A 26723-nucleotide genomic window follows, 5' to 3' on the forward strand; every position below is an offset into this window, starting at 1 on the left:
AATAGTTAACCCAAACTGGACATGGCTAGACGCTGGGCTTGGCGTCTGCAGAGCTGAAGAGACAACGCCTGGCAGCCTCGCCGGGCGAAGCCAGGCAACAAGACTCCTCCAACTCCTCTTTCCAGAATTTCCGCCAGCTCCCCGCTCGATTCACTCCCCCGGACGCAGAGACACGAGCGAAAGAACAAAATGTCCAGCGAATTGGAAACGAAATCTTGTGATTCCTCTTCGTCCATCATCTATCAACCTCTTGATGATTCGCGCCGTGAAATCCGCGTTCTCTGGCTTCTCCCTCCGTCCCCACGAAACGGCGCGCCGACTACCGCTGAGGAGAAAAAGGCTCAAATCAAGACCAACGGTGAAGATGAGGCGGACATTCAAGATGAGGAGGACGATGGCGATCCCATCCGTGTCGAACTCGCCACCGTCTCCCTCTCAGATCGACCTGCTTACACCGCGTTATCCTACATCTGGGGTGATCCGGCCGGGCCATACCACCGCATTTTTCTCAACGGCCAGCCCTTCAAAGTACGGGTTAACCTTCGCAACTGCTTGCGCCGCCTGCGCCAGTTCGGAGTTGGGGCGAGGACAAAGCAGGAGGGTTCCCCTGACACCCCGAGGAGCGATCCGGATACGGACGAGACCAACAGCGCCCCGACCGCTAAGATGGTGGGAATACCTCTGTGGATCGATGCATTGTGTATCAACCAGAATGACATGGCCGAGCGAACGAGCCAGGTGATGCTCATGGGCGATTTGTACCGTCACGCGGCAGCGGTGATTTCGTGGCTGGGAGAGCATAAGCATGCCCGAGGGTTTCCTATCTTGCGAGAGATTGCGTATCAGTGGGAGCAATGTTCGAAAGAGGTAGAAAATGAGATGAAACAGCGAGGCGTGAAGGCGTTCGAGCTACTCTCATGGCCGCCGCTTGCCACTTTCTTCAAGGCCACCCGACACCTCTGGCACGATGAAAACGCGATCAAAATCCTGGTCACCTCCAGCATGTCTGAGTACTGGATGCGGGTTTGGATTGTACAGGAGCTCGTTCTCTCGAACCCCGCTTCACACATATACATGTCGAGCGATGAGATCGTGACAGAGGCGGAATTCGATTGCTTTTCATCCTGCATTTCGACGGTATTTGGCGACCCGGACTTCGCAGTATCAGTCTTGCATGCTCATACAGGGAACAAGACGGAGCAGGTCTGCGACTATCAACTCGCTAGGGTTCTACGCACGATGCTGTTGAACAATCTGGAACCCAGAAACACCGCCACGAGAATCCAACGAGGAGTTGCAGTGCCCAACTGGCTTTTTGTTCTCCATATCGCCGACATGCACTATTCTTCCGACCCCCGCGATTCCGTGTACGGTCTGTTGCATCTTATTCCTCAATCATCCTGTGGTAGCGAGGTCGGGTGCGGTCAGGACATGATCATCCCTGACTACAATCGTCCAGCGAGGGATGTTTACATCGACTGGGCACGGCGCGCAATACTCGAGTGTCGGGACCTTAGGCTTCTGTCCTACGCCGGCACAGGGTTGGTGACCAGCTGGGTGGGTAACCCAAACAATATCACGGAACTCAATGTGCCTTCCTGGGTGCCTGATTTGCACAACCGGCCATATGGCTACCGTGCCGTCGATTATGAGCGTCGTGAGTCAGGAACGGACATGGGGAACAGCAGAATTACCGTTTTCTCCATCAACATAGCCATCGAGCCCAGGTTCAGGGCTTCCCAACGGCGAGCCCGGGCCCACGAAGTGCCATGTCCAAACAAAAAACCTAAAAATGCCAGTTTCTCCGTCAACATAACCCCACAAGGCACGCTAGTTGCAAGAGCGAGGTATCGCACTGTCATCGCAAAGACCAGAGTGCTCCCCCATCCTCATCGTACTTTGTTTATGAATGAGGAAGATATATCAGGAGATGATAGGGCTTTGTTCAAGGATCCAAATTATCCGGATGCAATCCGCGTCCGGTTCTTCCTCGATTATCTTTCTGCTAGGAAGAGCGCCAAGTATCCAGTTCCCGGGGTGCCCCCATTCCAGGCACTCCTTCGATTGGCAGCGGGAGCACTGATCGAAGACCTCGAAACCGGTGATTTTGATCCACAAACGGAGCCGCGGATTCATAAGATGGCCATGTCGTTCGCTTTCTGGCTCATGGTCACATGGGCGAGTTTGAAGGCGTCAGGCCAATTCGACAAACTCTTGCCCGAGATCGAGTGTCCTAAGGAAGAGATGCCGCCTGGACATGTTCACGAGAATAACGGCTGTCACTGTCAGTTTCCCATATCGCTGCTCGGCTTCAGTTGGACCGGCGACTTCGTATCGGAATATCGCACGGAGCTGTTCCCCGACGTCGACGTGGAGGCGGTGACTGGATGGAAAGATATAACGACTGCACTATCCTCGTTGCCGTTATCCATTGTCGACGTATCCGCACATATACACGCGCTGACGGGAGCACTGTTTGTGACAGAGGACGGCCACGTTGGCATAGGTCCGTGGAATGCACAACCCGGGGACTTCGTCTACGAGGTTGAACATTGTCCCACCCCCCTCGTCCTTCGCCGTCACGATGGCAATGCGGAAAGCGGCCCACAACCTGTCACCCTTCTTGGTGCTTGCGGAGTGGTTGGGATCGGAGACAGGGTTGACGATAAGAAAGACATGGAGTACGACGAGGAGCTTTTGATCGTGTAGGAAGCCAAAGGGATGGGGCATGCTGTAACCAGAGTCAGATATGGACAGATCTCCCTGGATGAACATTAAGAGCAATCATAGCCGTCCCAGTCCATCTGAGACACAAGACAACCACCTACAACGCCAAGCAAACCCTAGGTCTGGTGAATCTATTAACGTGCTATCTTTTGAGGAGGGCCTTGCACCCTTCCTTCTTGTTCCCCATCCTGGATGTAGCGAAATAGACTTCCGTCTTGTCGATCAGTCAGGTCCTCGGCCCTCCAGGCCGGTTGTTATTTCGTGTCCTTCAACACCGAGTCATCATCGAATTGAATCCCCAAGCCCTGAGCTACCTACTTATTGTACGGATAAAACGAACCGTAACCCTGTTTATGAATATGAAGACCAGTGAAAACTCCACGTCAATCACTGGCTCAGTCCCTCCTAACCACCCCATGATTGACAACTCAGAACTGAGCCCTCCTAAATAAGGAGGGCCAAAACTGTATTAGTTATCTAATGCTATCCAAAAAAGATATCAGACAAAACTCAACCATCTATCCGCCAAGATCAGGCACTCGACTCTTGATATTCAAACACAATACGGCTTCCTCTGACAGTTCTTTCGCAATCATTCACTCAACCACCTCATTTTCCAAGACTTGAGCAAACAGTCTACATTACACTTATATGTCTAAAAGGCAGTGATCTCAGCCTGTGTGGTCATGACTCTCTAAAGAGGTGCCTAGGTACCTCTCTCGTTGAGTTCACCAGTCCAAACACGCCACCTTATTTCTCCTCATCACCAGTACACCCCACCCCCGGCGCCGCCACCTCGTACGCATACACCTCCAAGGCAAACAACTGCAGCGCCTCGCTATCCCTCGCCGCGAGCTGGGGATCCCGCTTGGCCAGCTCCACCACCTCGTCGTAGCCATCCGCAAAGTGGTCCACCACGCCCTCGCTGATGCGCGGGACGTGAAGCACCCGATGGAGCAGGTCGACCGCCCAGAAGGTGTTGAGCGGCGAGCCCTTCACGGTGTGACCCAGCCCGCAGATGCTGTCGAGATGCAGCCGGCGGCCGGGAGCGAAGGAGAGCGGGCAGAGGACGGTTTCTTGAGTGGCGTTGCTGCCGCGCCAGTGGCCAGCCCAGCCTAGATGGAAATAAACAACATCAGCTTTCGTCCGCTTCATCAGGTATTAGAGTAACAAAGGGAAAGCAAACCCACCCTCCTGCGTCGCGCAATTCCGATCCGGATCGTCACATCTGAACAGCATATCCCTCCGATCCCCTTCCGCGACGCGGGCGAACCAGCCCAGGGCGGTCGCCGTGCCTCCTGCCGCGGTGGTGTTGCCGAAATACTTCTGCACAAACGGCGAGTCGTCGCCCCAGCGGAGGATGTGGTCGCGCGCGTGCGCCGCCAGCTCGACCATCTCCCCCAACGCGCGGTCGATTTGCCGCCGCAGGGTGACGTTGCAGGACGGGTGGATGGGGAAGCGCGGGACGGCCGGCGCGGAGAGGTTGTAGCCGGAAGTGGTGGAGAGGGAGGAGAAGGCGGTGGTGGTCGGGGCCGATGTGCCGCTGCTGCTGGTGGTTGGGGTGGAGGCGGCGGGCAGGGAGAGGGCGCCGCCCGGCAGCAGGGAGAGGCAGGCCGTCACAAGGAGTGAGAAGCGCATGGTGGATGGGTGGGGAGTTGTTGGCTGTGGTGACGGGATGTTGGTTGAGAGGACCCGGGCCAAGTTGTGCCTGCTGAGACTGAGGCTATGACTGGAGAGACGGCCATCTAAATACTCAGACAGTCACCTCTTCAGAGACCTGGTGGTTAGTAACAGATATTGACATCGCCTCCACGAACCAGGTTCCTGGGTCCCAACAACACGGTCTATTGATGTGCGATCCCACGTTCTAGCTATCAAATTTAGCCTCGAGGACCTTGATGGACATATCCCCCTCATCTCGTTCGGGTAGCTGATCATAAGCCTTGAAGATTTTCTCTGAACTTTGCACAATGTCGGCCAGTTGGATGCCGCTCTTCTCCGCCGATGAATGCCCGGTGAGAACCTTGATGGATACAGAATCCCACGCCGTGGTTGTGGGTTGGCTGCCACCCGCAGCTCAACCGCTTGGCAGCCATCAAGGTACCACCAGATGGGGGCTGAGGTGATTCTCATGTTTGCTCACTCCACACGAGCTGGAAATGTGTTTACGTGGGGCTGAATGCTTGTGCTAGAAGAAAAGACGCCAGTTTATTCATAGCTTGGTATCAATCATGTCATTCTCCCATCAGCACCGCCATGCCTTTCTTTACAAAACATTCTTCCTCTTCAACCACGCCGCCACCTCCGTCTTCAAATCCTCATAAGGCAACCCAATCAGCGCATTCGCGCTCTTCTCCGCCGCTAGAGCGTTCCCGGCGCCGTCTGCGTGGAGATGCACCGTCAACAGCTCCAGGAAGGCGCTGTAATCCCCCTTGGCGAGCTTCTCCTCCCCGACCTTCTGCAGCTCGGCCGAGTTTGCGCGGGACGTGACGGGGTACTCCTGGCCCGTGAGCTCCTCGACAACCTTGATGAGCTCGTTTTGCGACAGGTTGAAGGAAGCAATGGCCAGGTACTTGTTGGCCGTCTCGGCCGGGTGCTGGAGGATGTGGACCACGGCGCGGCCGACCTGGGCTAGAGTGCTGGCATAGAAGCGCTCGTTGCCCGAGTCGACGACGCTGGCGGTTTTGGAGTCGAGGTTGATGGTTTTGAGACCGAAGCGGTCCAGGCCCTGGGTTGGGTTGGTGTTAATACTCAGCACTCTTGCTTTTTGAAATGGAGAGTAGCAAAGCCCGACGTACCGAGTCAAAGAACAACCCCGTCGTCACTCCCGTCCAGGTAAACCCCTCGTTCTTCGCCGCCAACTCCTCGAGGTAATCCACCGTGGCGATCTTGCCGGCGAGAATCTGGGCAATCGGGGTCCCGCGCACCTGGCGGGTGTTGATGCCAAACTCGGATGGGATGAATCGCTTGACGCCAACGGCAAGGGCGGCGTCAATGGCGTTGCGCTGGGGCTGGCCCACAGCAACGCCGGCCAGGGTTGACACGACAGCGTCCTGGCCGCTGAGCGCGGATTTCAGGGAGTCAACGGAGCTGTAGTCCACAGGAACAACGCGGACACCCTCGGGGAAGTTGGAAGGGCTGGTCTTCTCGGCACGGGTCAGGACCGTGACGGTGTAGCCGGCATCGAGGAGGGCAGTGATGATGGACGGCCCGAGGGTGCCGGAACCCTGATGTTGTTAATGAATAACCCTGATCGGGAGTGAGCAAGTCATGTGTACTTACACCCAAGACGGCAACGTTCTTGATAGATGTAGACATGGTGGTGGTGGTGGGTTGTTTGAGGCTCAAAAGGACCAGTAAGATTGGTAGGAAGATAAAGGCAATGACTCTGGTTGTGATGCTGGAAATGGAAAGTTGGGGAGGTGGCTTAGGGGATGGTGAAGCCGAATCACCTTTGCTTGACATGGGTGAAGATGAGGAGCAGGATGGGATGAGGAAGTTGAAATACTAGGTCCTCTCAAGTCTTGATTGCTAAGCTACCTGAATCGTGCCATATGTTGCAACATTTGCGTGGGATGGCGCACTAGGGGCATGCCGGCAATGCAATGGCAATGCAATGCCTTGGTTTGCAGTGGATCATGCGATGCAACTTTGGATAGCTTCTCCTCATGCGGGGTTCTCTTTGGTCTTCGGGCTGGTGGATTCGGTCTGACATGGAGCCATACAAGCTGTTCATGATGTATCTGTTAGATTTAGAGCTTACTTGACTCTATCCGAGGTATATGCGGTGTGTGATAACGGAGATGGCGTGATGTGAGTTGGTGGACCCAGCGGCCAACAGCATGCTCGACACATGATGCAGCTAAGAAAAGGACGCTGGGTTTAGCTCGGGATGTCGGTCAAAGGAAGAACAGATGAAAGGATGAACAAAAGGGGAGAAAACAAATGAAGTAAACATTCAAGCCAGGTTGGCACGGTGATGTGTTCTGAGTCAGGGATGATACCTACAGTATTCTACTAGTTATGCCATGGAACTGAGAGAGCATCACTCGGCCGCCAATCCCACCTACACTTCCATCCCAGAGGACTGACACAAACGAAAAACCAAAAGGAACCAAGTGGAGGTCCGTCAGGTATTTGACGACAACAAGGCAGAAGCTTCCACAAGCAACCATCGTAGGGGCCATCTCCCACAATAAGAATCTCCTCCCACATTGCCAAGAAAACTCCAGTCCGGGACACTGACCAGTTGACTTGAAGGCCGTGGCTGGTCTTGTATCTGCGGGGTTCGTCGTATGTGTATTCGTTTCGGGGACTGACATTGGAGCATAACTTAAATGACAAGACACCACGAATTGTCTTCAGTACTCGGGATACTGTAATCTGTTCATCCGATTAAAAGCATTGAGTGAGTTCTGGTGTGCGCCGTTGACTTTCGAGGTTGAAAAGTTTCAGCCACATCTCCAGCCTCCCTTGACCCACTCTCTCTGAACCATGCCGGATCTGGGTTGGCGCGGTGTGGCGCCAGCATGGCGCCTGAGGCTGAACATTTCCATTGCCAGCCGACGCAAGGCAACGCCAGAGCTTCACTCGCTTCGAAGTCCAGCAGACCATCCATCACCACGTTCCGTGGATCAAACAACCACACGATTTCGCACAAGTCCCACAACCTGCCGCCCACTTTTTCATCAAGCCGCGATTGCGACGAGTATTAGGACTTATTTCGATTGACCAGCGACCTCGAGCACCCCGTCAACCGCCACAATGGGCAAGAAGAAACGCGGTCATCCCGACATCGAGGAGCTCCTCGCGCGCCCCTGGTGCTATTACTGTTCGTCTCCCGCATGTGTATCTGCAGTGTCGCACTCTAACATATTGCAGGCGAGCGCGATTTTGAGGACCTCAAACTCCTCATCTCCCATCAGAAGGCGAAGCATTTCAAATGCGAGCGGTGCGGCAAGCGACTCAACACGGCCGGAGGTATGACTTTCTGAAATCACCATCTCATGGTTGGACGGTATGCTAACCCGTCTTTCTTCAGGTCTCTCCGTGCATATGAACCAAGTCCACAAAGAGACATTGCAATGCGTCGAGAATGCTCTCCCGAACCGATCCGGCCTGGACGTCGAGATCTTCGGTATGGAAGGTGTCCCCGAGGACATCCTTCAACAACATAACCAGCGGATCATCCAAAATTTCTACCAAGCCCAAGCCGAGAGGCAAAAAGCTACAGGAAACCCCCCGCGCGGCCATTCTGGCGGGCAGGGTCCGACAAAGAAGATCAAATACGAGACACCAGAGGAGATCAAGAAGCGCTTGGCCGAGCACCGCGCCAAACTTGCTGCGCAAAAGGCTGCCGCTGCGAACGGCGTCCCACCTCCTGCTGCGCCTACCGATGGGCAGGCCCCCGCGCCAGTCGTAAGTCGCTCTCTAACTTCTACTCTTCTTCAAATGCTAACCCGCAATCTCAACCAGGCGCCCGCATTCCCACCCCAACAACCAGGCTATCCTTACCCAGCCGCCGGCGTTCCGCCTGTTCCTCCCGTTCCCGGAGTTCCAGGTGTCCCGCCTGTCCCACCGTACGGCGCTGTTCCGGCTTATCCCGTCGGTGCTTTCCCACCGGGAGCGTCCCCGCCGCCGCCTGCGACAGCACCATTCCCCCTCCCTGCCAGGCCACCCAGTGGCGCTGCTGGCGCGCCGCCATATTATTACGGGGCTGGCGCGCCTCCTGCGGGCTACCCTGGGACGGCACCGCCTGTCGTGCCGACGCCGAGCTCGACCGCTGTTGGCGATAGCATCGATCAGCTGATCAGGATGGCCGAGTCGAGCGCCAACCAAGCAGCTCCGGCCAAGAATGGCACGGAAGAGGCGGCTGGGGCTGCGGCAGCTGGTGCGGGAGAAAAGAAGAAGAAGGGCGCACGCATGGTGTATGCCGATACCGACGTCAGCCCGGAGGAGAAAATGGCGATGTTGCCGCGGTATCGGTGGGTGGAGGAGTCTGCTGCTTAGGAAAGGAAAGAACTGGAAGATGCCTAGAGGCCATCTCAGCTGGGTTTTCGTTCAGCTTGTGTTTATTCTGATGTACGAGGTAGACGGTTAGCCGTTGCAGAGCTTCCAGGGATTCGCTCTGCAGTTTAATCCTCCTCTGGCGGGATAGGTCCACAACCATAGGTGTATGGCGTTTCGGGATTCGAACAGGGGAGTTTGCATGGTTTCGCCTCTCACGTTGTATCTTACAAGCGTGCAAAAAGCATGGGAAAGGCTCTGAACATCTTCGACCTTTTGCCATCAAGCATTTCTCCTCTCGTCCAAACTCTGGGCGTTGTCATGATCGGAACACCGTTCCGGAGACCGATGCAACCCGCATTCAGTACCAGCCACCAGGACGACATATTATTGCAGTGGGCTCAGATTATCAATCTCCCAACCACCAAACATCGATCTCGCATTCAGTTGTTGCTACTACGGTGTACTGTTACGGTGAAGTAGAGCATCCGACGTCCCGCGATTCTTGGCTCCCTGTCTACTTCTACCATTTACCCGCGTAGCCGGCCGTGGCCTGGCCGTCCATGCCGGTGCTTAGTTCCCCTTTTGGCGGTTGAGCTGCGTCTTGTCCGCCATTCAGGTTCCCTTCCCGGCGTTGCAAACGTCATGTTGATCCCGAGACGACCCTTCAATACCACCAAAACACCAAACATGCATTCTCGCGATCCACACCCGAAAACACATGCTGGTAGCGACCCGGTCGATGGTGTCTCTATTTTCCCACCAATGGCTATGAGGCCTGTCACACAGATGAACTTCCATCCCGCGTATAGCCTCATGGAAGCACAGCTCCCGGAGGGGCGGGTGTGCCTTGCATATCCGGAGAGCTGGATACTCATGAGACCACACACCCGCATACGACAGAGGACGGACCCTATTTAATCCAACATGACGAGGTGATGGCCATGCCACGTCCCCTCCACCTCCTGCTCCCACCAGCCCCGTCCGATCGCTCTTGTTCCCAGGGCGCGAGGTTGTGAGCTGCTACTTGCTGTGCTAGGTTTTCCGCCGACGCAGCAGCAACGGGAAGCATGTTGATCACCAAGGCTCTCTGCTGGCTCGGCCTTAGCGCCGTGGCCTCGGCGCTGGGCCAGGAGAGGATCATCTCGACCGACGGTCGCAAGGCCGAGCTTCAAATCGCCGGCGACAAGATCGGCCGCGGCCAGATCCTCGTGTCCAGTAACGACTACTGGGGCGTCATCCGCGCCGCGGGTGACCTCGCCGTCGACTTTGGCCGCGTTACGGGTGTCAATTACACCCTCAGCAACGGCGAGAAGGGGGCGAAGCCGGCCGAGTATGTGTACCATCCAGTGAATAACAAGAATAACACTCATGTGAGTCTTTTCGGTGCTGTCTACACAGCCAGCCTTCTTACGAGTGGCCTAACATTTGCGGCAGTTCTCTACCACCGGCACGGAGCGGTTCTACGGCCCGGCCTACTCGGACCCGGAGCCCGGCAAGATCGTCATCATCGCCGGCACCATCGGCCATTCTACCGTCATCGACAAGCTGATTTCGTCGCGCGCGCTCGACGTGTCGGCCGTCAAGGGCAAGTGGGAGGCCTTCACCAGCCAGGTGGTCAAGAACCCGGTGCCCGGGTGCGCCAAGGCGCTCGTCATCGCCGGCGCCGACCCCCGCGGAACCATCTACGGCATCTACGACGTGAGCGAGCAGATCGGCGTGAGCCCGTGGTACTTCTGGGCCGACAGCCCGCCGAAGAAGGCCAAGAATCTTTACGTTACCAAGGCCAAGAAGGTTCAGAACTCGCCGTCGGTCAGGTACCGGGGTTTCTTCCTCAACGATGAGCAGCCGGCTTTGACCAACTGGGTCGCGTGAGTCTTCCCTTTTTGTTTTTGTTTCTTACATGGCCCTCACTGACTTGTCTTGTTGCTTCCAGTGCCCATTGGGAAGACACACCCTACGGTGCCGGGTACGGCGCCGGCTTCTACAGCCTCATCTTCGAGGTCCTCTTGCGTCTGCGTGCCAACTACCTCTGGCCGACGCTGTGGGCGTCCATGTTCATGGTGGACGACCCGGCCAACCAGCCGCTGGCGGACGCGTACGAGATCGTGATCGGCACGTCTCACACCGAACCCCTGATGCGCGCGCAGAACGAGTTCGGCACCTTCTACGAGGGCCCGTGGGCGTACAACCTCAACAACAAGACCATCGACGAGTACTTCCGCTACGGCGTGCAGCGGGCCAAGCCGTACGCGCGCAACTCGCTGTGGACCGTCGGCATGCGCGGCACGGGCGACACGGCCATCGAGGGCTTGGGCGTCGAGCACATCGTCGAGATGCTCACCATCCTGGTCGGCAACCAGCGCCGCATCATGGCCGAGGGCCTCGGCGTCGACGACGTCACTACCATCCCGCAAACGTGGTGCCTGTACAAGGAGGTCATGACGTACCTGTTCGCGGGCTTGCAGGTGCCCGACGACGTGACGCTGCTCTGGGCCGACGACAACTGGGGCAACGTGCGCCGGCTGCCGCTGCTCAACGAGACGGACCGCGCCGGCGGCGCGGGAGTCTACTACCACTTCGACTACGTCGGCGACCCGCGCAACTACAAGTGGATCAACACGATCCAGCTGACCAAGACGGCCGAGCAGATGCACCACGCCTACGCGCGCGGTGTGGACCGCATCTGGGTGGTCAACGTGGGCGACATGAAGGCGCTCGAGATCCCCATCAGCCACTTCTTCGACATGGCCTACGACGCGGAGCGGTGGCACGTCGACAGCACGGCGGAATGGGCCGAGGCGTGGGCCGCGCGCGAGTTTGGCGAGAAGTACGCCAAGGATGCCGCCGACGTCATGATGCGCTACGGCATGTACGCCGCCCGCCGCAAGTACGAGCTGCTCGAGCCGCACGTGTACTCGGTCATCAACTACAACGAGGCCGACGCCGTGCTGGCCCAGTGGGCCGACCTGGTCGCCCGGGCTCAGGCTGTGTATAACCGTTTGCCCGCGGAGACGAAGCCGGCGTTTTTTGAGACTGTCCTGCACCCAGCGCTTGCGGGCGAGATTGTCCATAAGATTCAGATCGGCGCCGCACGCAACGCGTTCTACGCCGGCCAGCGCCGCAATGCTGCCAACACGGTCATTAACGAGGTTCTGGCCCACTCGGCTGCGGATGCCAACCTCACGCGGACTTGGGATGCCCTGCTGGACGGCAAGTGGAAACACTTCATGGACCGTAAGTATCTTCCGAAACATGCCTGCGCATATGTACGGTTAACTAACCCCCGACAGAAACCCACCTCGGCTACGACGGTTACTGGCAACAGCCGATGCGCAACGCCCTCCCGCCTCTCGTCTATGTCCAGACCGACTTTGCCGCCGTGTCCGGCGAAGTCGGCTTCGGCGTGGAAGGCTCCAACGCCACGGTCAAGGGCGATGACCGGTGGCATCCCAACACGAGCAACGACCTCGCCGTCCCCCCGCTCGAGCCGTACGGCCCGTCGATGCGCTACTTTGACGTCTTCTCGCGCGGCGTGCGCGAGTGCGCCTGGTCCGCCGCGCCCGAGAAGCCGTGGATCAAGCTGTCGCAGTCCTCCGGCGTCGTCGGCGGCAGCAAGCCCGACCAGCGCGTGCTCGTGTCCGTCGACTGGGCCAAGGCGCCGCAGGGAACCTGGGAGGAGACGGTCAAGATTAACCTGACCGTGCCCTGCGACGGCAGCGACTCGTATGGGTTCGCGGACCCGCACATCCTGGTCCCCGTGCGCCGCCGCGCTGTCCCGGCGTCGTTTAAGAAGGGCTTCGTCGAAGCCGATGGCCACGTCTCCATCGCCGGCGAGCACTACTCGGCCATCATCCCCGCCGCGAAACCCCTGCCCGAGGTCTGGCGCGTCGGCAAACGCGAAAGCTTGCAGAAGATTACCAAGCCCACCTACCACAAGTTCTCGTCCTACGGCCGCACCGGCTCAGGTGTGGGTCTGATCCCGCTCGACGCGGAGAAACTCACCGTCGACACGGCCCCGGCCCTCGAGTACGACGTCTACCTCTTCACCAACCACTCCGCTGCCAACGTCACGCTGCTTATTTCGCCTGCGCTCAACTACCTGGGCGAGTACGACCCGCTTGAGTACGCCGTGTCCCTCTTCCCCGCTGCCGACAGCTCGCCTGCCCCGGAGCAAATCAAGCGCGTCGCGCCTGTGGGGAGGACGGTGGGCACCAGCATGCCCGCGGGATGGCAGGGCGCCGTGGCGGATGGCGTTTGGGGCCGCACGGGCGGATACACGACCACCAGCTTTGCGGTGCCGCGCGAGGGCGCGTACAAGCTGCGCGTGTGGGCGCTGATGCCGGGAGTGATTGTGCAGAAGGTGGTGATTGATTTGGGAGGGGTGAAGCAGAGCTATTTGGGCCCACCGGAGAGCTTTTTGGTGGGGAGGGATAAGGTGGGCGCGAGGAATGTGACGAGCTTTTTGAACGAGCCCGGGGTGGTGGGAGGCTGGGGGAGGGGGAGGTTGGAGTGAATACCTACCTACCTATCGTCCCGAGATAGGGAAAAGTGGATGTGGTGATGATTTGAGGTGGCATGGAAAATAGTTCTTATTCGCTGTAAATGCTTATGATAATGAAATGTCTTGTTGTGTGTATGAGCTGTTTTACCTTGTTTGCTGTTGTCTGATCCGACCTGTGACGGTATGGTGTTTAGACAGATGGGTTGAACATCAGGGGCTGAGATGCGTGCATTGGGATGTTGGCACATAGGGATCGCAGATCAAGACGCAACTGCGCCGCTTCAAGACACAGAAGCATTTTCAAACAAGGTGTTTACTTCCCAAAAAGCTCACCACCCTCACTGGCCAGGCTTGGGCGGCTACGAAAAACCCCGAAGAGTTTTTACTGGTGTGGATGAGTCCGGACTCGAACCCGAGAAGTCACAGCTCCATGCCACCACATGAAGCCGAAGCCATTCTGGCACCGGAGAGTCACCAACTGTGCCACGCGCACAGTCGGCTGGTCCCAAGGCTGGCGACCGGGACGCCGCCGAGGGCTGGCCATCTGGTCCTCTCGCTCTCGACGAATGGCTGGCTCCGGAGGACTGAGACTTATCTTATCAGCAGTTGAGAACAAAGAAATGAGGATGAAGGTTTTCCCTGGTGTTTCAGACTTGTGACCCTTGTGAACATGGTGGCGTTGCCCGGCGGGGTTGGAGGTAAACAAACAAACCACAACATCGCCAATACGCGTTCTTGGTGTTGCGCTTGATTTTCTGTTGGATCAGATGCGATCGATGATGTCATTCCCGTCCACTCCACACGGAGATCCCGTCTTGGCATCACCAGCCACAGTTGAGCCTTGATCTTGCTCCGCAAACCCCCGCAAACCCCACCCACCAGCCACAAATCTGATCAAGCTCCAAAATTCCGATCTCCTCTGATGCTCTGGCCATCTGATCGGCTACCCTCTCGGCCGTTTCTTCCCTCCGCGTCAAACGCCGCCAATTGACGACCGACGATGGCGATGCCGCCGGGCACTTGATCTCACTCCCACCATGCCGCCGACACCACTGCGTTTACCCCTTCGGCCCGGCGGTTTCGAAACCTTGTGTTGGCGGTGCAGTCGCCATCTTCTTCTGCGCCACGTCGGCCGCGGGCAGAGGAGCATTGGCGTCCCGTTGTTAAAGCCGCCGCTGACGTCGCCGGCCCAGTCGAGGTTTTTCTCCGAGTCTTTGAGGTTACGAGCCTCCTCCTCCAACTCATGCCAATTCCGTGCCGGTTATTTCCTGTCCAACTCAGTCCTCGCCAACCCCAATGGCACTACTGCCTCTGCGTCCTCGGCGCCGGTCGGCAGCGTCCGGCCTGCCGCTTCTCAATCTCCAGCCGATGATGTGACGCCATCCACTCCGGCCTCTGCTGAGACACTACCTCCGCACCGCCGACGGCAAGCTGCCCGGCGAAGCAGCACCTCGACCAGCTCCGCGGACTCAATGGCTACCTCTCTACCTCCCGATGCCTCGGCCCGTTTGGCCGACTCTGCCGCCCGTGCGCCTGCCGACTCGTTCCGGCGCACTCTTTCGGCCCTGCTCTCGCTAGCAAAACCTCGCTTGACCGTCCTGGTCGTGTTGTCAGCCATGGTCCCCTACGCCTTATACCCCGTCCCAGCCTTCCTCTCCACTTCGGCCGCCGCAACGGCCGCCATCCCGTCCCTCTCCCCATTGACCCTCCTCTTCCTCACCACGGGCACGACGCTCTGCTCTGCCTCCGCAAACGCGCTCAACATGCTGTACGAGCCCGACACCGACGCCCGCATGACGCGCACGCGCACCCGTCCCCTCGTGCGCCGCCTCCTGTCCACGCGCGCGGCCCTGCTCTTCGCCATCGCCTGCGGCCTCGCCGGCACCGCGGGGCTGTACCTGGGCGTGAACCCGACCGTGGCGTTCCTCGGCGGGCTCAACATCGCCATCTACGCCGGCGCGTACACCCCGCTCAAGCGCATCTCGGCCGTCAACACGTGGGTCGGCGCCATCGTCGGCGGCATCCCCCCGCTCATGGGCTGGGCCGCCGCCGCTGGGGAGACCGCCACGGGCGACGGCACGTGGCGCGAATTGCTGTTCGCATCGGACGGGTCGAGTATCGGTGGTTGGCTGTTTGCTGGTTTGTTGTTTGCCTGGCAGTTCCCGCATTTCATGCCGCTCTCGTGGGGCATCCGCGAGGAATACAAGGCCGCCGGGCTGCGCATGCTGTGCTGGACCAACCCGGCGCGCAACGCCCGCGTCGCGCTGCGGTACAGCGTCGTCTTTGTCCCGCTGTGCGTGGCGCTCTGCGCCGCGGGGGTCACCGAGTGGAGTTTTGCCGTCACCAGCCTGCCCGTCAACGCGTGGCTGATCCGCGAGGCCGTCAAGTTTTGGAGGTATGAGGGCCATAAGGGCAGCGCTCGTGGATTGTTTTGGGCGAGCGTTTGGCACCTGCCGGTGATCATGGTGCTGGCGCTGGCGCAGAAGAAGGGGATGTGGGCGAGGGTGTGGAGGAGCGTGGCCGGGGAGCCGGACGAGGAGGAGGAGGATGACTATGATGAGGAGGAGGAGGAGGATTGGATTGAGGAGGAGGATTCAGGGCCGTCTGGATCGGGGCCGGTGGTCGGAGTAGTGAGTCCCGTGGCCGGTAGCCGGACATAATAAACCGGGCCGGCCCGGGACTGGAGTCCATGACGGTCCTGAAAAGTGGATAAAGAAATATCGAGTCCATTGAGTCATGTTTGTGTACAATAGCTGTCGTCGATCTACCTCTGACGGCCGATTTTTCAGGTTTCGTTGTACATTATGTTACCTGTTTGCATGTTTGGAGGTCTGGTGATGGCTTGCCAAGGGAGTTGAAAACCAACCTATGTGCCTACCATGTGCCTACCACGTATGTTACGGGCGTCGGTGCTCATTCTTCCTTGGGGTGCCCCCGGAACTCATGAAGCTTTTGAGATTGGATGTTATGATCCGGTGCTGTTGAGCGATGTTGCCTCTCATCCTCAGGTAGTGAACACCCTCCCTCCCGGCTGCAGTCATGATTCCAGCCTTCCGTCGATCCCTGGCCGGGCATGGGAAAGTCGACCTCGGTCAGGTAGATAGTGAAGACTGGCCCCGTTCAGACGGCTGTCCCGGAAGAATCTGGGTCGGTGTCTCTTCTTCCTGATCAGTTGGCACGAGCACCTTGATGGAACTGGAGTCCACTCAAATCAAGCAAGCAATTCTTTTCCAGTTTTTTCCGTCAGCTATTATTATTTGAGATGCTCTGTTGGCCGCTCTGCTATATCTGCAGAAAAGGCAAGTTACCTAGATAGCCACCTAGTAGCCTATCCATCCCCATACGTATCTCCATCTATCCAATTTTGTCCAAAAAGATCGGTCCGTCTGGATGTTGAATGGTAATTACAGCTAGACAACAGGAAACTCAAGTCAACTTTCACCCCCACAAACCCGACAACAAAAGGAACAATCTACCTAGGTCCTATTCACCAAGAGAGTTGGAAGAAAAAAAAAGAACTCCAATAAATGCACACACCACGCCACCAACTCCGCCCTATGGTTGCGAACAAAAAACAACGAAACAAACAACCCCACCAACATGCTGAGTACCTGAGGTGTCCCATCCGTTCTGATGCCAGGAGACAGGAAAAGAGATTAAGGAGTGGGAGGAAAATAAGGAAGGAAATTGGTAGGTAGGTAAAGAGGAAAGAAAGATGGAACGTTTGATACCCGATGACGCCATACCATGCTATGCTTTGAGATGCTTAGGAGGAAGAGGAGGAGGAGGACGGTGATGATGATAGCCAGGTGATGAATGATAATCCCAACAACCCAACCGAAAGAGACTCGAGGATGTGCAAACGGAGAGATAAGTAGAGAGAAAGTGTAAGACAAAGGAAAAGAAGAATAGGGAGGACCTAGACCTAGTTCGGCCCCCCGCGATGAATAATCGCATCAATCCCCATGCTGCCTATATCCCCGATGCTGGGAAGCCTGCCATAGTTGCCGCCGCCAACCGCCGGGCTGGTCGTGGTCGTGGTGGGGTTTGCGCGATTGCCGTGCTCCGGCGCCGACGCCGTGCTGGACACGCTGTTGCTGTACGAATGTCCGTACCCGCCGCCGGTGCCGTAGCCGTGGTAGGGTCCGCTGTAGCTTTGCGAGTGGTGGTGATGGCTGCCGTGATGCCCGCCGCTGCCTCCGCCGCTGCTGAGGCTGTTGAGGCTGTTGCTGTGTTGGTGGTGGTGGTTGAAAGTGGTACTGCTACTGGTGCTGTACGACGGGTGGTGGGAGTGGGAGTGGGAGGGGTGGCTGCTGCGGAGGCTGTCGCGCAGAAGGTGGTGGTGGTGTTGGGAGCTGGCCGCCGCCGCGCCGGCGGGCGTGGAGTGCGGCCCTCCGCTGCCGGTGGAGGAGGAGCCGGTGGTTTCGGGAGAGCTGTAGGACTGGTCGGCGCCGTCAGCGTCGATGTCGAGGTCGACGTGCTCGTCGGTCGGGGTGAGGCACATGCCATCTGCATCGTTGGGGTCGTCGTAGGCGCTAGCATTGCTGCTGCTGCTGCCGAGGCCCGCCTCGAGCCGCTCGCGGCGGGCGTAGGCGCGGGCGTGGGATTGGATGTTTTTGAGGCCGTTGGACATGCACTGAGACAAGAGGTTAGTTATGTGGATCAGATACCTAGATGCGTTGACATGGTGGGAAGTCTGGGGAGTTGGAATGGTATGGTATTGTATGGTATACACACCTGTGCCTCAACAACGTTCCACTTCTCGCCGCACTTGGCGGCCAGCCCTTGCCAGATCTCCTTGCGCATGTTCATGTACTCCTTGCACAACCTCTCGAGCTTGCGGGTGTCGAAGTCGTTCTGGCCGCGGCGCTCCATCAGCCGCTCGTGCCTCTTGCGGCACGCGTTGCCCGTCTTGCCCGGGAACGCTTCTCTCTGGATCTGGTTCCAGTTCTTGCCCATGGCGCGCAGCTGCAGCAACATCGAGTCGTCTTGCGCGTTCCACGCCCCCGAAGAAGCCCTGTGTTGCGTCGGTAGCGACCCGCCCACGGGGCCGCCCATGGTGGCGCTGGTGGTCGGGATCTGCAGGGACTGCACGGCGCTCACGGCGTATGGGTCGTAGCTGGCCATGGGTATCCCGCCGGCGCCGGCCCTGGAGAGGTCCCCATAGAAGTTGGGCAGTTGTTGAGGATTTTGGTAGTATGACATGGTGGAAGCGAGGGGGACGGAGAGGGGTTGCTGATATTGTTGATGGTTTTGTGTCCGTGACAAATCAGGCATTGTAGGAGGTGTTCTTTGCAACTAGTTCTGTTGTGGGGGGCTGCGCAGGGCCAGATAGAGGAGATATTAGGTTTAGAGTAGATGGTAGGCAGCTTTGACCAGCAAAGCCTCGAGATACTGTTTTAAAGGGGTCTATCGAGGCAACGACGAGAAGACTCGAATGGTCCCGTATCAAACGAGGAGGCTGGCCAGCAACCGATAGTAATAGTAGTCTAAGGTGAAGTTGGAGAAACGAGGATGAAAACAAGAAACAAAGAGAAACACGACAAGGTGGTCGCGAGGCTGCAGTTCGATGGTCGAGGATTGGAGAGCTGAGCTAGGCCTGGCCAAGGCACATGAGGAGGGGTGGCCGGAGACTTATACAGGAGTCAAGGCTGAGATGGAGACCTGGTATGTCTCAGCCAGGTAGGCACGGTAGTGTATCTAAACATGGCCATGGCGGCTGGCCTCGATCTCCCAAACTGATCGGGCAACTGAGAGGAGATCTGAAACAATGCGGAAGAGCATAGCAGCCGAGCGAACCTGGCTGATGAAACGAAGCCAATGTCTCTAGAGAGGCCCTGGGAGCAACCAGCGCCATCTGTCAGTGGTTGGCGTGGTATGGGAATGGCGTTTGTTTGGAGATCTGGGCGGCTACCAACCCGGTCGTCGGTGGGTTGAGGGTCCCGCAGGCGGCTAGAGGCCGTGGCCCATAGGGTGTGCATGGGAAAGTTCAAGGGGGGAGGGGGTGTGGTTGACACCATGGATATGAACAACGCCGCGATGACCAAGACGTGCAAATACCGATCGAGTGCACAGTGGTAGAGAGAAGTTGATGTCTGTGTACTCTCGTGGCCAAGTTGATCTCAGCTCCGTTCGATATCTGTGGTTCCGGTCCCATTCATCTCTGTGCTCTGCAGAGTACGGAGGCAGCTTGGCGTCGTGCTGCGCCGTCCGGCAATTGAGCTCTGTCATTCCTCCATTAAGATTTCATTTCTTTTTGGAATCATCCCCCAATATGAATTCGGGCATATTTCTGATCATTCAATCAGTCCATAACCAAAGCGTCAAATTGTTGTTTTGGCCCAAGTGACGCCATAAGAAGATGCGGATCTCAGATGCACGTCGGGAAGCTCCCGCGGGGAAGTCTTGGCTCCTTGGTCTTGGGGTGTCAAAAAATAGAACAAGCTGGATGCCCCCACTCAAGGGCGGCTGGGGAAGCTAACCGCCCGGCCTTGTCGCCTTGTCATCCGCCGCCCATTGCAACGCCAAGAGTCGGACATGGCTTGGACGCAATTTGAATTTCGAGGGAATGATGGCCAAGCGCGCCTAGGTCAAGAGCATGGAATGAATGATCATTCTCCGAAAAAAAAAAAAAACGGACTTGGGAACAAGATAAGGATTCAAGGTATTGTTGAACAAAGGTTGACATGAGGCTGGAAATGGTGTCAGCGACCAGTGGCCGGCCGTTGGAAACGGGCATCGTATGTACTGCAGATGGCCAACTTGTGAGCGACCGTACGCATGGTCTGCCACTATCCTGCAGGTCCCATCGAGAACCCGACAGAACGGTACCCTCTCGTGTTGAGGATATGAAGACGAGCTGCTCCTCTCTCAGACACTCCAGGAGGCTCTCGCCTCTGGCGCGCGTGTAACGAGAGGCGAAGTCCTCAGGCTGCCCGGGAGAGGAAGAGGAAGGTGTCAGTCTCTGGCACTGCAACTTGCAGCTCTCTCAGCTTGGGGTCCATCGTTAGCTAGGCAGGCTCGTCATTTGGAAGCTGCACCGTTGCGGCAATGAAACATAAATTCCGGGGGACGGTACGACTGAATCCGTCGTGGGAGTGAGGGAGTGTGGTTTTGTTCCTCCGCCCGCAATAGCCGCGGGGCATCAACAATGCTAGGCTAGCTGGCGCCAAACTTGTGAGAGAGAAAATGGCCACCATGATCCCTCGACTGACTCTAGCCGGCTGGATGGTTTCCACATCGACGCGTAGCACTTGTGGTAAAACAATGGAAGGCTTGTCCATTCTGGGGGAAATTGAGAAGGATCAAACTTTCGAAAAAGAAACGAGAGATTATTGAGAATGGAGGACGATGGGCTGTGTGCCCTGGTTGGCTCAAGGCCCATTGCATGTTTCGAACATTGGGAGCTGGAGTGGCAACGACAATGAAAGACTGGGGAAAACAAACGCGAAGCGCCCGCAAGCGCGCGTCAGGACTCTTCCGCGCGCCAATGACTGCCCCCAAATGGGACCTTTCATTTACGCTCAGAAAGCTGATTGGACACATCAGCCTCAGGGTTCAGGGTCAAGGCGTATCCGTAGCGCAGATCCAGATCGGCAGGAACAGCTTCCTTGCGCTTTTTGCCAAGAAGTCCAGCGGCGGCAGGGTCGGTTGGCCCCAATCCCCATCCAACAATGCTCCAGGTTGGCTTGGCTTCGGAGCTCGGAGCTCGGAGCTCTGAAACAAACGCTCGCCTCGAGCTCGGCTTCCACATCCGACCTTCATCAACACCAAGCGCACCGCCTAGACGCTACTACTACCAACATGGATTCTGATACCCATCTTACTCTTGAACAGTTTTATATCACGATATTTGCCAAACTTACCTACATTAGTCTCTATGTCTCCATCCTCTTTGCCAAGGCAATAATGGCTCTGAGCCCAAGCCAACCACCCTCCATCCGACAACTTGATTCTGTCGCAATAGCATGCTCTTGTCATCCTTGGAAGGACAGCCCGATATTGCAGCCATACTGACTTCATCATACCTGGTAGGCTCAGGGAATTATATGAATCAACACTTGCTGACTGTTGTGATCTCGGCCTAGGTCGGAGGGACAATCATTATCGTACTTCATACTACTCCATCCAACTCAACCCTGCCTTGGATTCTGACTGTTGTACTCTGTAGCAGCCCGCCGTCACTCCCATCATACATGGTATCCAACAGCATGGCACTTCATATACTCATACCCACCGCGGGAAGACCTTGCTGACTAGTTTCTCATGGCCCGGCGGGTAGCCTTGCAGGATCAATCTTACATCGTCACCTCAAGCCGCTGAGCTGTTATGAAGATCCGGCACCACGGCATTGGAGCAACATCACAGATTACTACCTCCTTGACTAGGATCTCTACATAAGTGACAGGCGTCCTAGGGCCTGTTACAATTGCGGGGCTTCTCCTGGGACTCCCGTGTTGTCCAGATATCAGGCGGCCAGATGATCGCAAGACTCTACCTATCCCCTTGCTGGGAGATTATCCACCATTCTCCGTAATGCCTGGCGAACCTGCGGGCCTGTTTGTCACACGTTCCCACGTGGTCAAGAACATCGGGTCATACAAACATGGCCCCGAGCTTGTATGTGCCATGTCACAGAACGCAATGGGTGGCCGTCGGGTTTGGCCTGGTCATTGAACCCACTATCTCTGAACGTGTAAGCTGTCTTTTGATGAACGGAACTTCGCGATGAGGACCAGGTGCCGGCCATCAGGACAACCGGATAAGGGCGAGATGCGAAGCTGGATTCTTGTCTGCAATCTACTCCGTACACTTTTTGACCAGCCGTAACCTGCCAATTGACGGGCGAGAGTTCGTCGATGAGGACCTTGCTACAGAAAGTCACCCTCAGCTCATTGACAATCTCGAGCCCAAAAAATAAGACCACCAATCCACCATCATCGCCACCACTATCAATGTCCACGATCTCAGAGCTTCCTGACAGCGATCTAGATAAACATCACGACTTTCGTCGTCGTCGCCGCTAAACGCCACCAACGGTTCTGCCGCACCGCCGAAAGCTTGACTTGCGCTCACTAACCCCAACTGAGTTTAGCCCCGGAGGGCCTTCCGCGCCACCAGATTTGTTGCGCTTCACTTGTGAGCGGAGATGTTGCGCATTGCCGATCCACTCAACCACAACAACGACACAAAAAAGGCCCGATGTCCGTACATCCCGCAGTACATGCGCACCACAAACCGTTGCCCATTTCCAGCAGGGCTGGATCGACGCCGCAAGGCGCGCCAATAGGGGCCTTTGGTCGTGTGCGGTGCTCCCGGGGGTGACATTTCAGGCTAAATCGGCACTCTGGATCGGGGGGAGAAGAAGTGAAAGACCACCGTGTACGGCACAGTACATACATGCGACACCCGCTACGGAAGGGCGAGATGTTGGTGGCCTTCTGCACTGTGCCCTTGTTTAGCGGATGTTGTCCGCGCTAGTGCTAGGCAAAGGTTCGGCGTTTGAGTCTAGCGGAGACCGGCAATGCACCGCGCGCCGAGTTCTGTTAACTAACAGCAGCAGCCGGATGTGTCGTTGTGTGGTGGTGGCTTCGGCATTGGATTTTGCGGAGGAGAGCCTTGGCCTAGCACTTGGCTTTGCTTGGCTGCCGCGGTTTCTCAACGTCTTCGAAGGTTTTGGTGATGAATCTCGCAGTACATAGCTCTTGGTGTTGATACCGATCCTGGGGGCTGGGTTGAAGCCCAGTTGACCCAAGGGGAGCATGGACGGGCGGTTGTGCAACGTGGGGATGGGAGGAATGGCAACTCCGAGCCCGGGAACTGATGCCGGCTCACTGCATCCTGGGAGGAGTTCCCTCTCCAAACATGCCTACGCGTTGGGCTGTAGGAGGTTTCCTGCCTGCTCCTCCGACTGCAACATGGCTAGTCCTCGGTCTCTGCCGTTCCATGCATCCGCCGATCCCCAACACGGTCCGACCTGGCCAATGGCACCCTCGGTTGTAACTGGATTCATCCGGCCTTCCGCCGCCTGACGACGAACTACACCGTACTCCAACTCCCATCTCCACCGTGCTGACACTGATACTACTGATGAGGATGCTTCGGTGCTGCTGCGACTGTTGTGCTGGAAGGATGCCAGTGCTACGCTGGAACTGGATCATGTGCGTGTTGCTTGTTGTTTCTCTCCCCCCGTCTTAAGCCATGACATGTTGTCCCGCTCCTCGTGGTCTTCCACAGGTCTGGTCAAAGTCATGGGGACACGAGGACACGGCGTCCTTGCTCGCGGCTACCGTTCCACCGAAAAAGGAGAAAAAGGCAGGTAATCTGCCGGATATCTCTAGGGCGGCTCTAGGCTCATTACGCATGTCCGACCTTCGATCGATTGGATGAATGGATGGAGGTCGAGCTCGGGCCGTGGAACCCCAGGTTCGACTACGACAAACCATATGAGATGGAACGCCCCAATGACACGATGGCCACCCCCGCGAGGTGCCATTGACGGGTGCTTGTTTCTGGGTTGACCTCCCCGCGTCGCATCATCCCTTCATCCAGGCGCATGGGAGTGTGTATGATGGGTATGTACCCGGCAGGGTAGCAAGGAGCAAGCTGGCATGGTCTTCCTTCGGGCCGCCATCTAAATATGTAGAGCTCCCCTCGCCTGCTCCTCACCTTGAATGGAGCTCTCCCTCTCTCTCTCCGTCTCTCTTCTTGGTAGCTGGCCATCTGGTGTCTTCGGGCTTGGACGAGCATCGACGACGGGCCGGACCCTTCTCCTCCCCAGCAAAGAGCAGGCAGCATCATTATCGGGACGGAGAGTCCTGGTATCCCAGACCGCCGTATAACTTATTGAAGATCGAGGACAGACAGGGCCAAGTAAACCATCCATCACCATGGCCGGAGGCGACACCGGCGCGGCCGGCTTCTACGATGCCGCGCTTCACAAGCGCCAGGCCATGATGGGCAAGAGCGGTGCCCGCGCCCTCTGGAAGAACTTCCGCGTCTTCCGCATCGCCTGCTTTGCCTGCATTGGCGGTGTGCTCTACGGTTACAACCAGGGCATGTTCTCGGGTGTGCTGGCCATGCCGGCGTTCAACAGGCGTAAGTAGCGCACTCAGCCTCCTCTCCCTTATTCGGCTCAAATCCATCGAGATTGGGCGACACCAAACGCAACGAGACAGCCAATATGGCTGACACCTCCAAGACATGGGCGAGTACACGACGGACCAGACCAAGAAGGGCTGGCTGACAGCCATCCTGGAGCTTGGTGCCTGGATTGGAACTCTTCTCTCTGGTTTTATCGCTGAGGTTCTCTCGCGCAAGTACGGCGTTCTGGTCGCTTGCGCCGTCTTCATGCTCGGTGTCATCGTTCAGGCTACGGCTGTGACTGTCGGACATAACGCCATCCTGGCTGGCCGCTTCATCACGTTAGTTTCTTCTCTGCTCTTCACCCAGCGGCGGTTGGTGGGTTTTTCGCTTGCTAACACTCCTCCAGCGGTATGGGCGTCGGTAGCTTGGCCATGATCATCCCCATCTACAACTCCGAGGTCGCTCCCCCCGAAGTTCGCGGTGCTCTGGTCGCCACCCAGCAGCTTGCCATTTGCTTTGGTATCATGATTAGCTTCTGGATCGATTAGTACGTTGCCCAAAGTAGATATTCAACAGTTATCTTCCCCCTTGCTAACCAGGCCCCCTCCCTCAGCGGCACCAACTTCATCGGCGGCACCGGCGAGAGTCAATCCGACGCCGCCTGGCTCGTGCCGACCTGCCTCCAGCTGGGCCCGGCCGCGATCCTGTTCGTGGGCATGATCTTCATGCCCTTCTCGCCGCGTTGGCTCATCCACCACGGCCGCGAGGACGAGGCGCGCAAGGTCCTGTCGCACCTGCGCGACCTGCCGCCGGACCACGAGCTGGTCGAGATCGAGTTCCTCGAGATCAAGGCCCAGTCGCTGTTCGAGAAGCGCACCGTCGCCGAGCTCTTCCCCAACCTGCGCGAGCCCACCGCCTGGAACATCTTCAAGCTGCAGTTCGTCGCCATCCGCAAGCTGTTCCAGACCCGGGCCATGTTCAAGCGCGTCATTGTCGCCACCGTGACCATGTTCTTCCAGCAGGTGCGTCAGACATCTTCCCTAACCCCCTGAGCCTCCATAACTGACACCAGCGTTTTCCAGTGGACGGGTATCAACGCCGTGCTGTACTACGCACCCTTCATCTTCGCTCAGCTCGGCCTCGACCTCAACACCACCTCGCTCCTCGCGACCGGCGTGGTCGGCATCGTCATGTTCATCGCCACGATCCCGTCCGTCCTCTGGATCGACCGCACGGGCCGCAAGCCGGTCCTCACCATCGGCGCCATCGGCATGGGCACGTGCCACATCATCATCGCCATCCTCGTGGCCAAGAACATGGACCGTTGGCACGAGCAGGCGGCCGCGGGCTGGGCGGCCGTCTGCATGGTCTGGCTCTTCGTCGTGCACTTCGGCTACTCGTGGGGCCCTTGCGCGTGGATCATCGTCGCCGAGATCTGGCCGCTCAGCACCCGCCCCTACGGCGTCGCGCTCGGTGCCAGCAGCAACTGGATGAACAACTTCATCGTCGGCCAGGTCACACCGGACATGCTCGAGGGTATCCCCTACGGCACGTACATCCTGTTCGGCGCGCTGACGTACCTCGGTGCTGCTTTCATTTGGTTCTTGGTGCCTGAGACTAAGCGCCTGACGCTCGAAGAGATGGTGAGTTCCACTTCTTACTCACAAATTGCCATAAGCGTACGACTGACCACCTGTGCAGGACGTCGTCTTCGGTTCCGAGGGTACTGCCCAAGCCGACTTTGAGCGCATGGCCGAGATCAACAACGAGATTGGTCTGACCCAACTCCTCAACGCCGACCAGGCCATCGTAGCCTCGAGCTCCGACGCCGAGAAGACCAAGGCCGAGGAGAGCGCCGAGAAGGAGAAGGTTTAATTAAAAGCGGAGGATATGGGTGGTTGAAAGGTTCGAAAACCAGTTTGTGTATGTACAGATTGTGTTGGATACCTCGGATAAGGGGAGAGTGAGTGAGTGAGCGAGTGTCAGTTGATACCCAGGATGTTAGGTCAGGTAGTATAAGCGTGTTGGTTGGATGAGAAACATAACGGAGTAGCATCAAACGATCAAGCTGTCGTCATGTTGTCCGACCACGAGTATGAATGATACCATGTATGCAGGATGTACGATGGGAGGGATCAGGGGTCGTCTTTCCAGCTGCTTGAAAATATCCCAAAGACAATTGCGCACGTACTGGACCACAAACACGACAAACGGTCCAGGAGAGCTTACCAGTTCACTCGAGGATGATACTTGACCCAGTCCATGACGTCATGACAATCCTCGAATATCTGGCACCCATCTCATAAAAGAGGCCTCGGCGGACAAACGGTCATCATACACACTGCTTCCTCATTAACGCTACTCGTACAAGGTTCCTGCATGGGACCAAAGACACGAGGGT

General features: G+C 57.2%; 10 protein-coding genes across 10 annotated transcripts; 7 read left to right on the plus strand and 3 right to left on the minus strand.

Moving 5' to 3' along the window:
* Window positions 1–189: 189 nt before the first annotated feature.
* VTJ04DRAFT_7292 (uncharacterized protein) lies at window positions 190–2709 on the plus strand (the record flags this gene model as incomplete). The annotated part of the gene is made up of 2 exons (XM_069365603.1): window positions 190–1657; window positions 1835–2709. The coding sequence occupies 2 exons, from the start codon at window positions 190–192 to the stop codon at window positions 2707–2709; spliced, it is 2343 nt and encodes a 780-aa protein (XP_069216621.1).
* Window positions 2710–3477: 768 nt separating this feature from the next.
* VTJ04DRAFT_7293 (uncharacterized protein) lies at window positions 3478–4365 on the minus strand (the record flags this gene model as incomplete). The annotated part of the gene is made up of 2 exons (XM_069365604.1): window positions 3478–3842; window positions 3918–4365. 2 exons carry the CDS (start codon window positions 4363–4365, stop codon window positions 3478–3480), a joined length of 813 nt encoding a protein of 270 aa, XP_069216622.1.
* Window positions 4366–4993: 628 nt separating this feature from the next.
* VTJ04DRAFT_7294 (uncharacterized protein) lies at window positions 4994–6045 on the minus strand (the record flags this gene model as incomplete). Its single annotated transcript, XM_069365605.1, has 3 exons — window positions 4994–5455; window positions 5526–5954; window positions 6010–6045. 3 exons carry the CDS (start codon window positions 6043–6045, stop codon window positions 4994–4996), a joined length of 927 nt encoding a protein of 308 aa, XP_069216623.1.
* Window positions 6046–7491: 1446 nt separating this feature from the next.
* Window positions 7492–8736, plus strand: VTJ04DRAFT_7295 (uncharacterized protein; the record flags this gene model as incomplete). The annotated part of the gene is made up of 4 exons (XM_069365606.1): window positions 7492–7558; window positions 7609–7707; window positions 7769–8145; window positions 8203–8736. 4 exons carry the CDS (start codon window positions 7492–7494, stop codon window positions 8734–8736), a joined length of 1077 nt encoding a protein of 358 aa, XP_069216624.1.
* Window positions 8737–9803: 1067 nt separating this feature from the next.
* On the plus strand, window positions 9804–13249 carry VTJ04DRAFT_7296 (uncharacterized protein; the record flags this gene model as incomplete). Its single annotated transcript, XM_069365607.1, has 4 exons — window positions 9804–10106; window positions 10171–10604; window positions 10670–11970; window positions 12027–13249. 4 exons carry the CDS (start codon window positions 9804–9806, stop codon window positions 13247–13249), a joined length of 3261 nt encoding a protein of 1086 aa, XP_069216625.1.
* Window positions 13250–14274: 1025 nt separating this feature from the next.
* VTJ04DRAFT_7297 (uncharacterized protein) lies at window positions 14275–15897 on the plus strand (the record flags this gene model as incomplete). The annotated part of the gene is made up of 1 exon (XM_069365608.1): window positions 14275–15897. The coding sequence occupies one exon, from the start codon at window positions 14275–14277 to the stop codon at window positions 15895–15897; it is 1623 nt and encodes a 540-aa protein (XP_069216626.1).
* An 867-nt stretch (window positions 15898–16764) lies between these two features.
* Window positions 16765–17115, plus strand: VTJ04DRAFT_7298 (uncharacterized protein; the record flags this gene model as incomplete). The annotated part of the gene is made up of 2 exons (XM_069365609.1): window positions 16765–16927; window positions 17015–17115. 2 exons carry the CDS (start codon window positions 16765–16767, stop codon window positions 17113–17115), a joined length of 264 nt encoding a protein of 87 aa, XP_069216627.1.
* Window positions 17116–17162: 47 nt separating this feature from the next.
* On the minus strand, window positions 17163–18442 carry VTJ04DRAFT_7299 (uncharacterized protein; the record flags this gene model as incomplete). The annotated part of the gene is made up of 2 exons (XM_069365610.1): window positions 17163–17873; window positions 17975–18442. The coding sequence occupies 2 exons, from the start codon at window positions 18440–18442 to the stop codon at window positions 17163–17165; spliced, it is 1179 nt and encodes a 392-aa protein (XP_069216628.1).
* Window positions 18443–20660: 2218 nt separating this feature from the next.
* Window positions 20661–20957, plus strand: VTJ04DRAFT_7300 (uncharacterized protein; the record flags this gene model as incomplete). Its single annotated transcript, XM_069365613.1, has 1 exon — window positions 20661–20957. One exon carries the CDS (start codon window positions 20661–20663, stop codon window positions 20955–20957), a length of 297 nt encoding a protein of 98 aa, XP_069216629.1.
* Window positions 20958–24126: 3169 nt separating this feature from the next.
* On the plus strand, window positions 24127–26197 carry VTJ04DRAFT_7301 (uncharacterized protein; the record flags this gene model as incomplete). Its single annotated transcript, XM_069365614.1, has 6 exons — window positions 24127–24334; window positions 24438–24660; window positions 24729–24869; window positions 24936–25344; window positions 25405–25965; window positions 26024–26197. The coding sequence occupies 6 exons, from the start codon at window positions 24127–24129 to the stop codon at window positions 26195–26197; spliced, it is 1716 nt and encodes a 571-aa protein (XP_069216630.1).
* Window positions 26198–26723: the final 526 nt, after the last annotated feature.

Source organism: Mycothermus thermophilus (assembly GCF_041956435.1).
Source record: "Mycothermus thermophilus strain CBS 625.91 unplaced genomic scaffold VTJ04scaffold_5, whole genome shotgun sequence".
Classification (NCBI taxonomy): Eukaryota; Fungi; Ascomycota; class Sordariomycetes; order Sordariales; family Chaetomiaceae; genus Mycothermus; species Mycothermus thermophilus.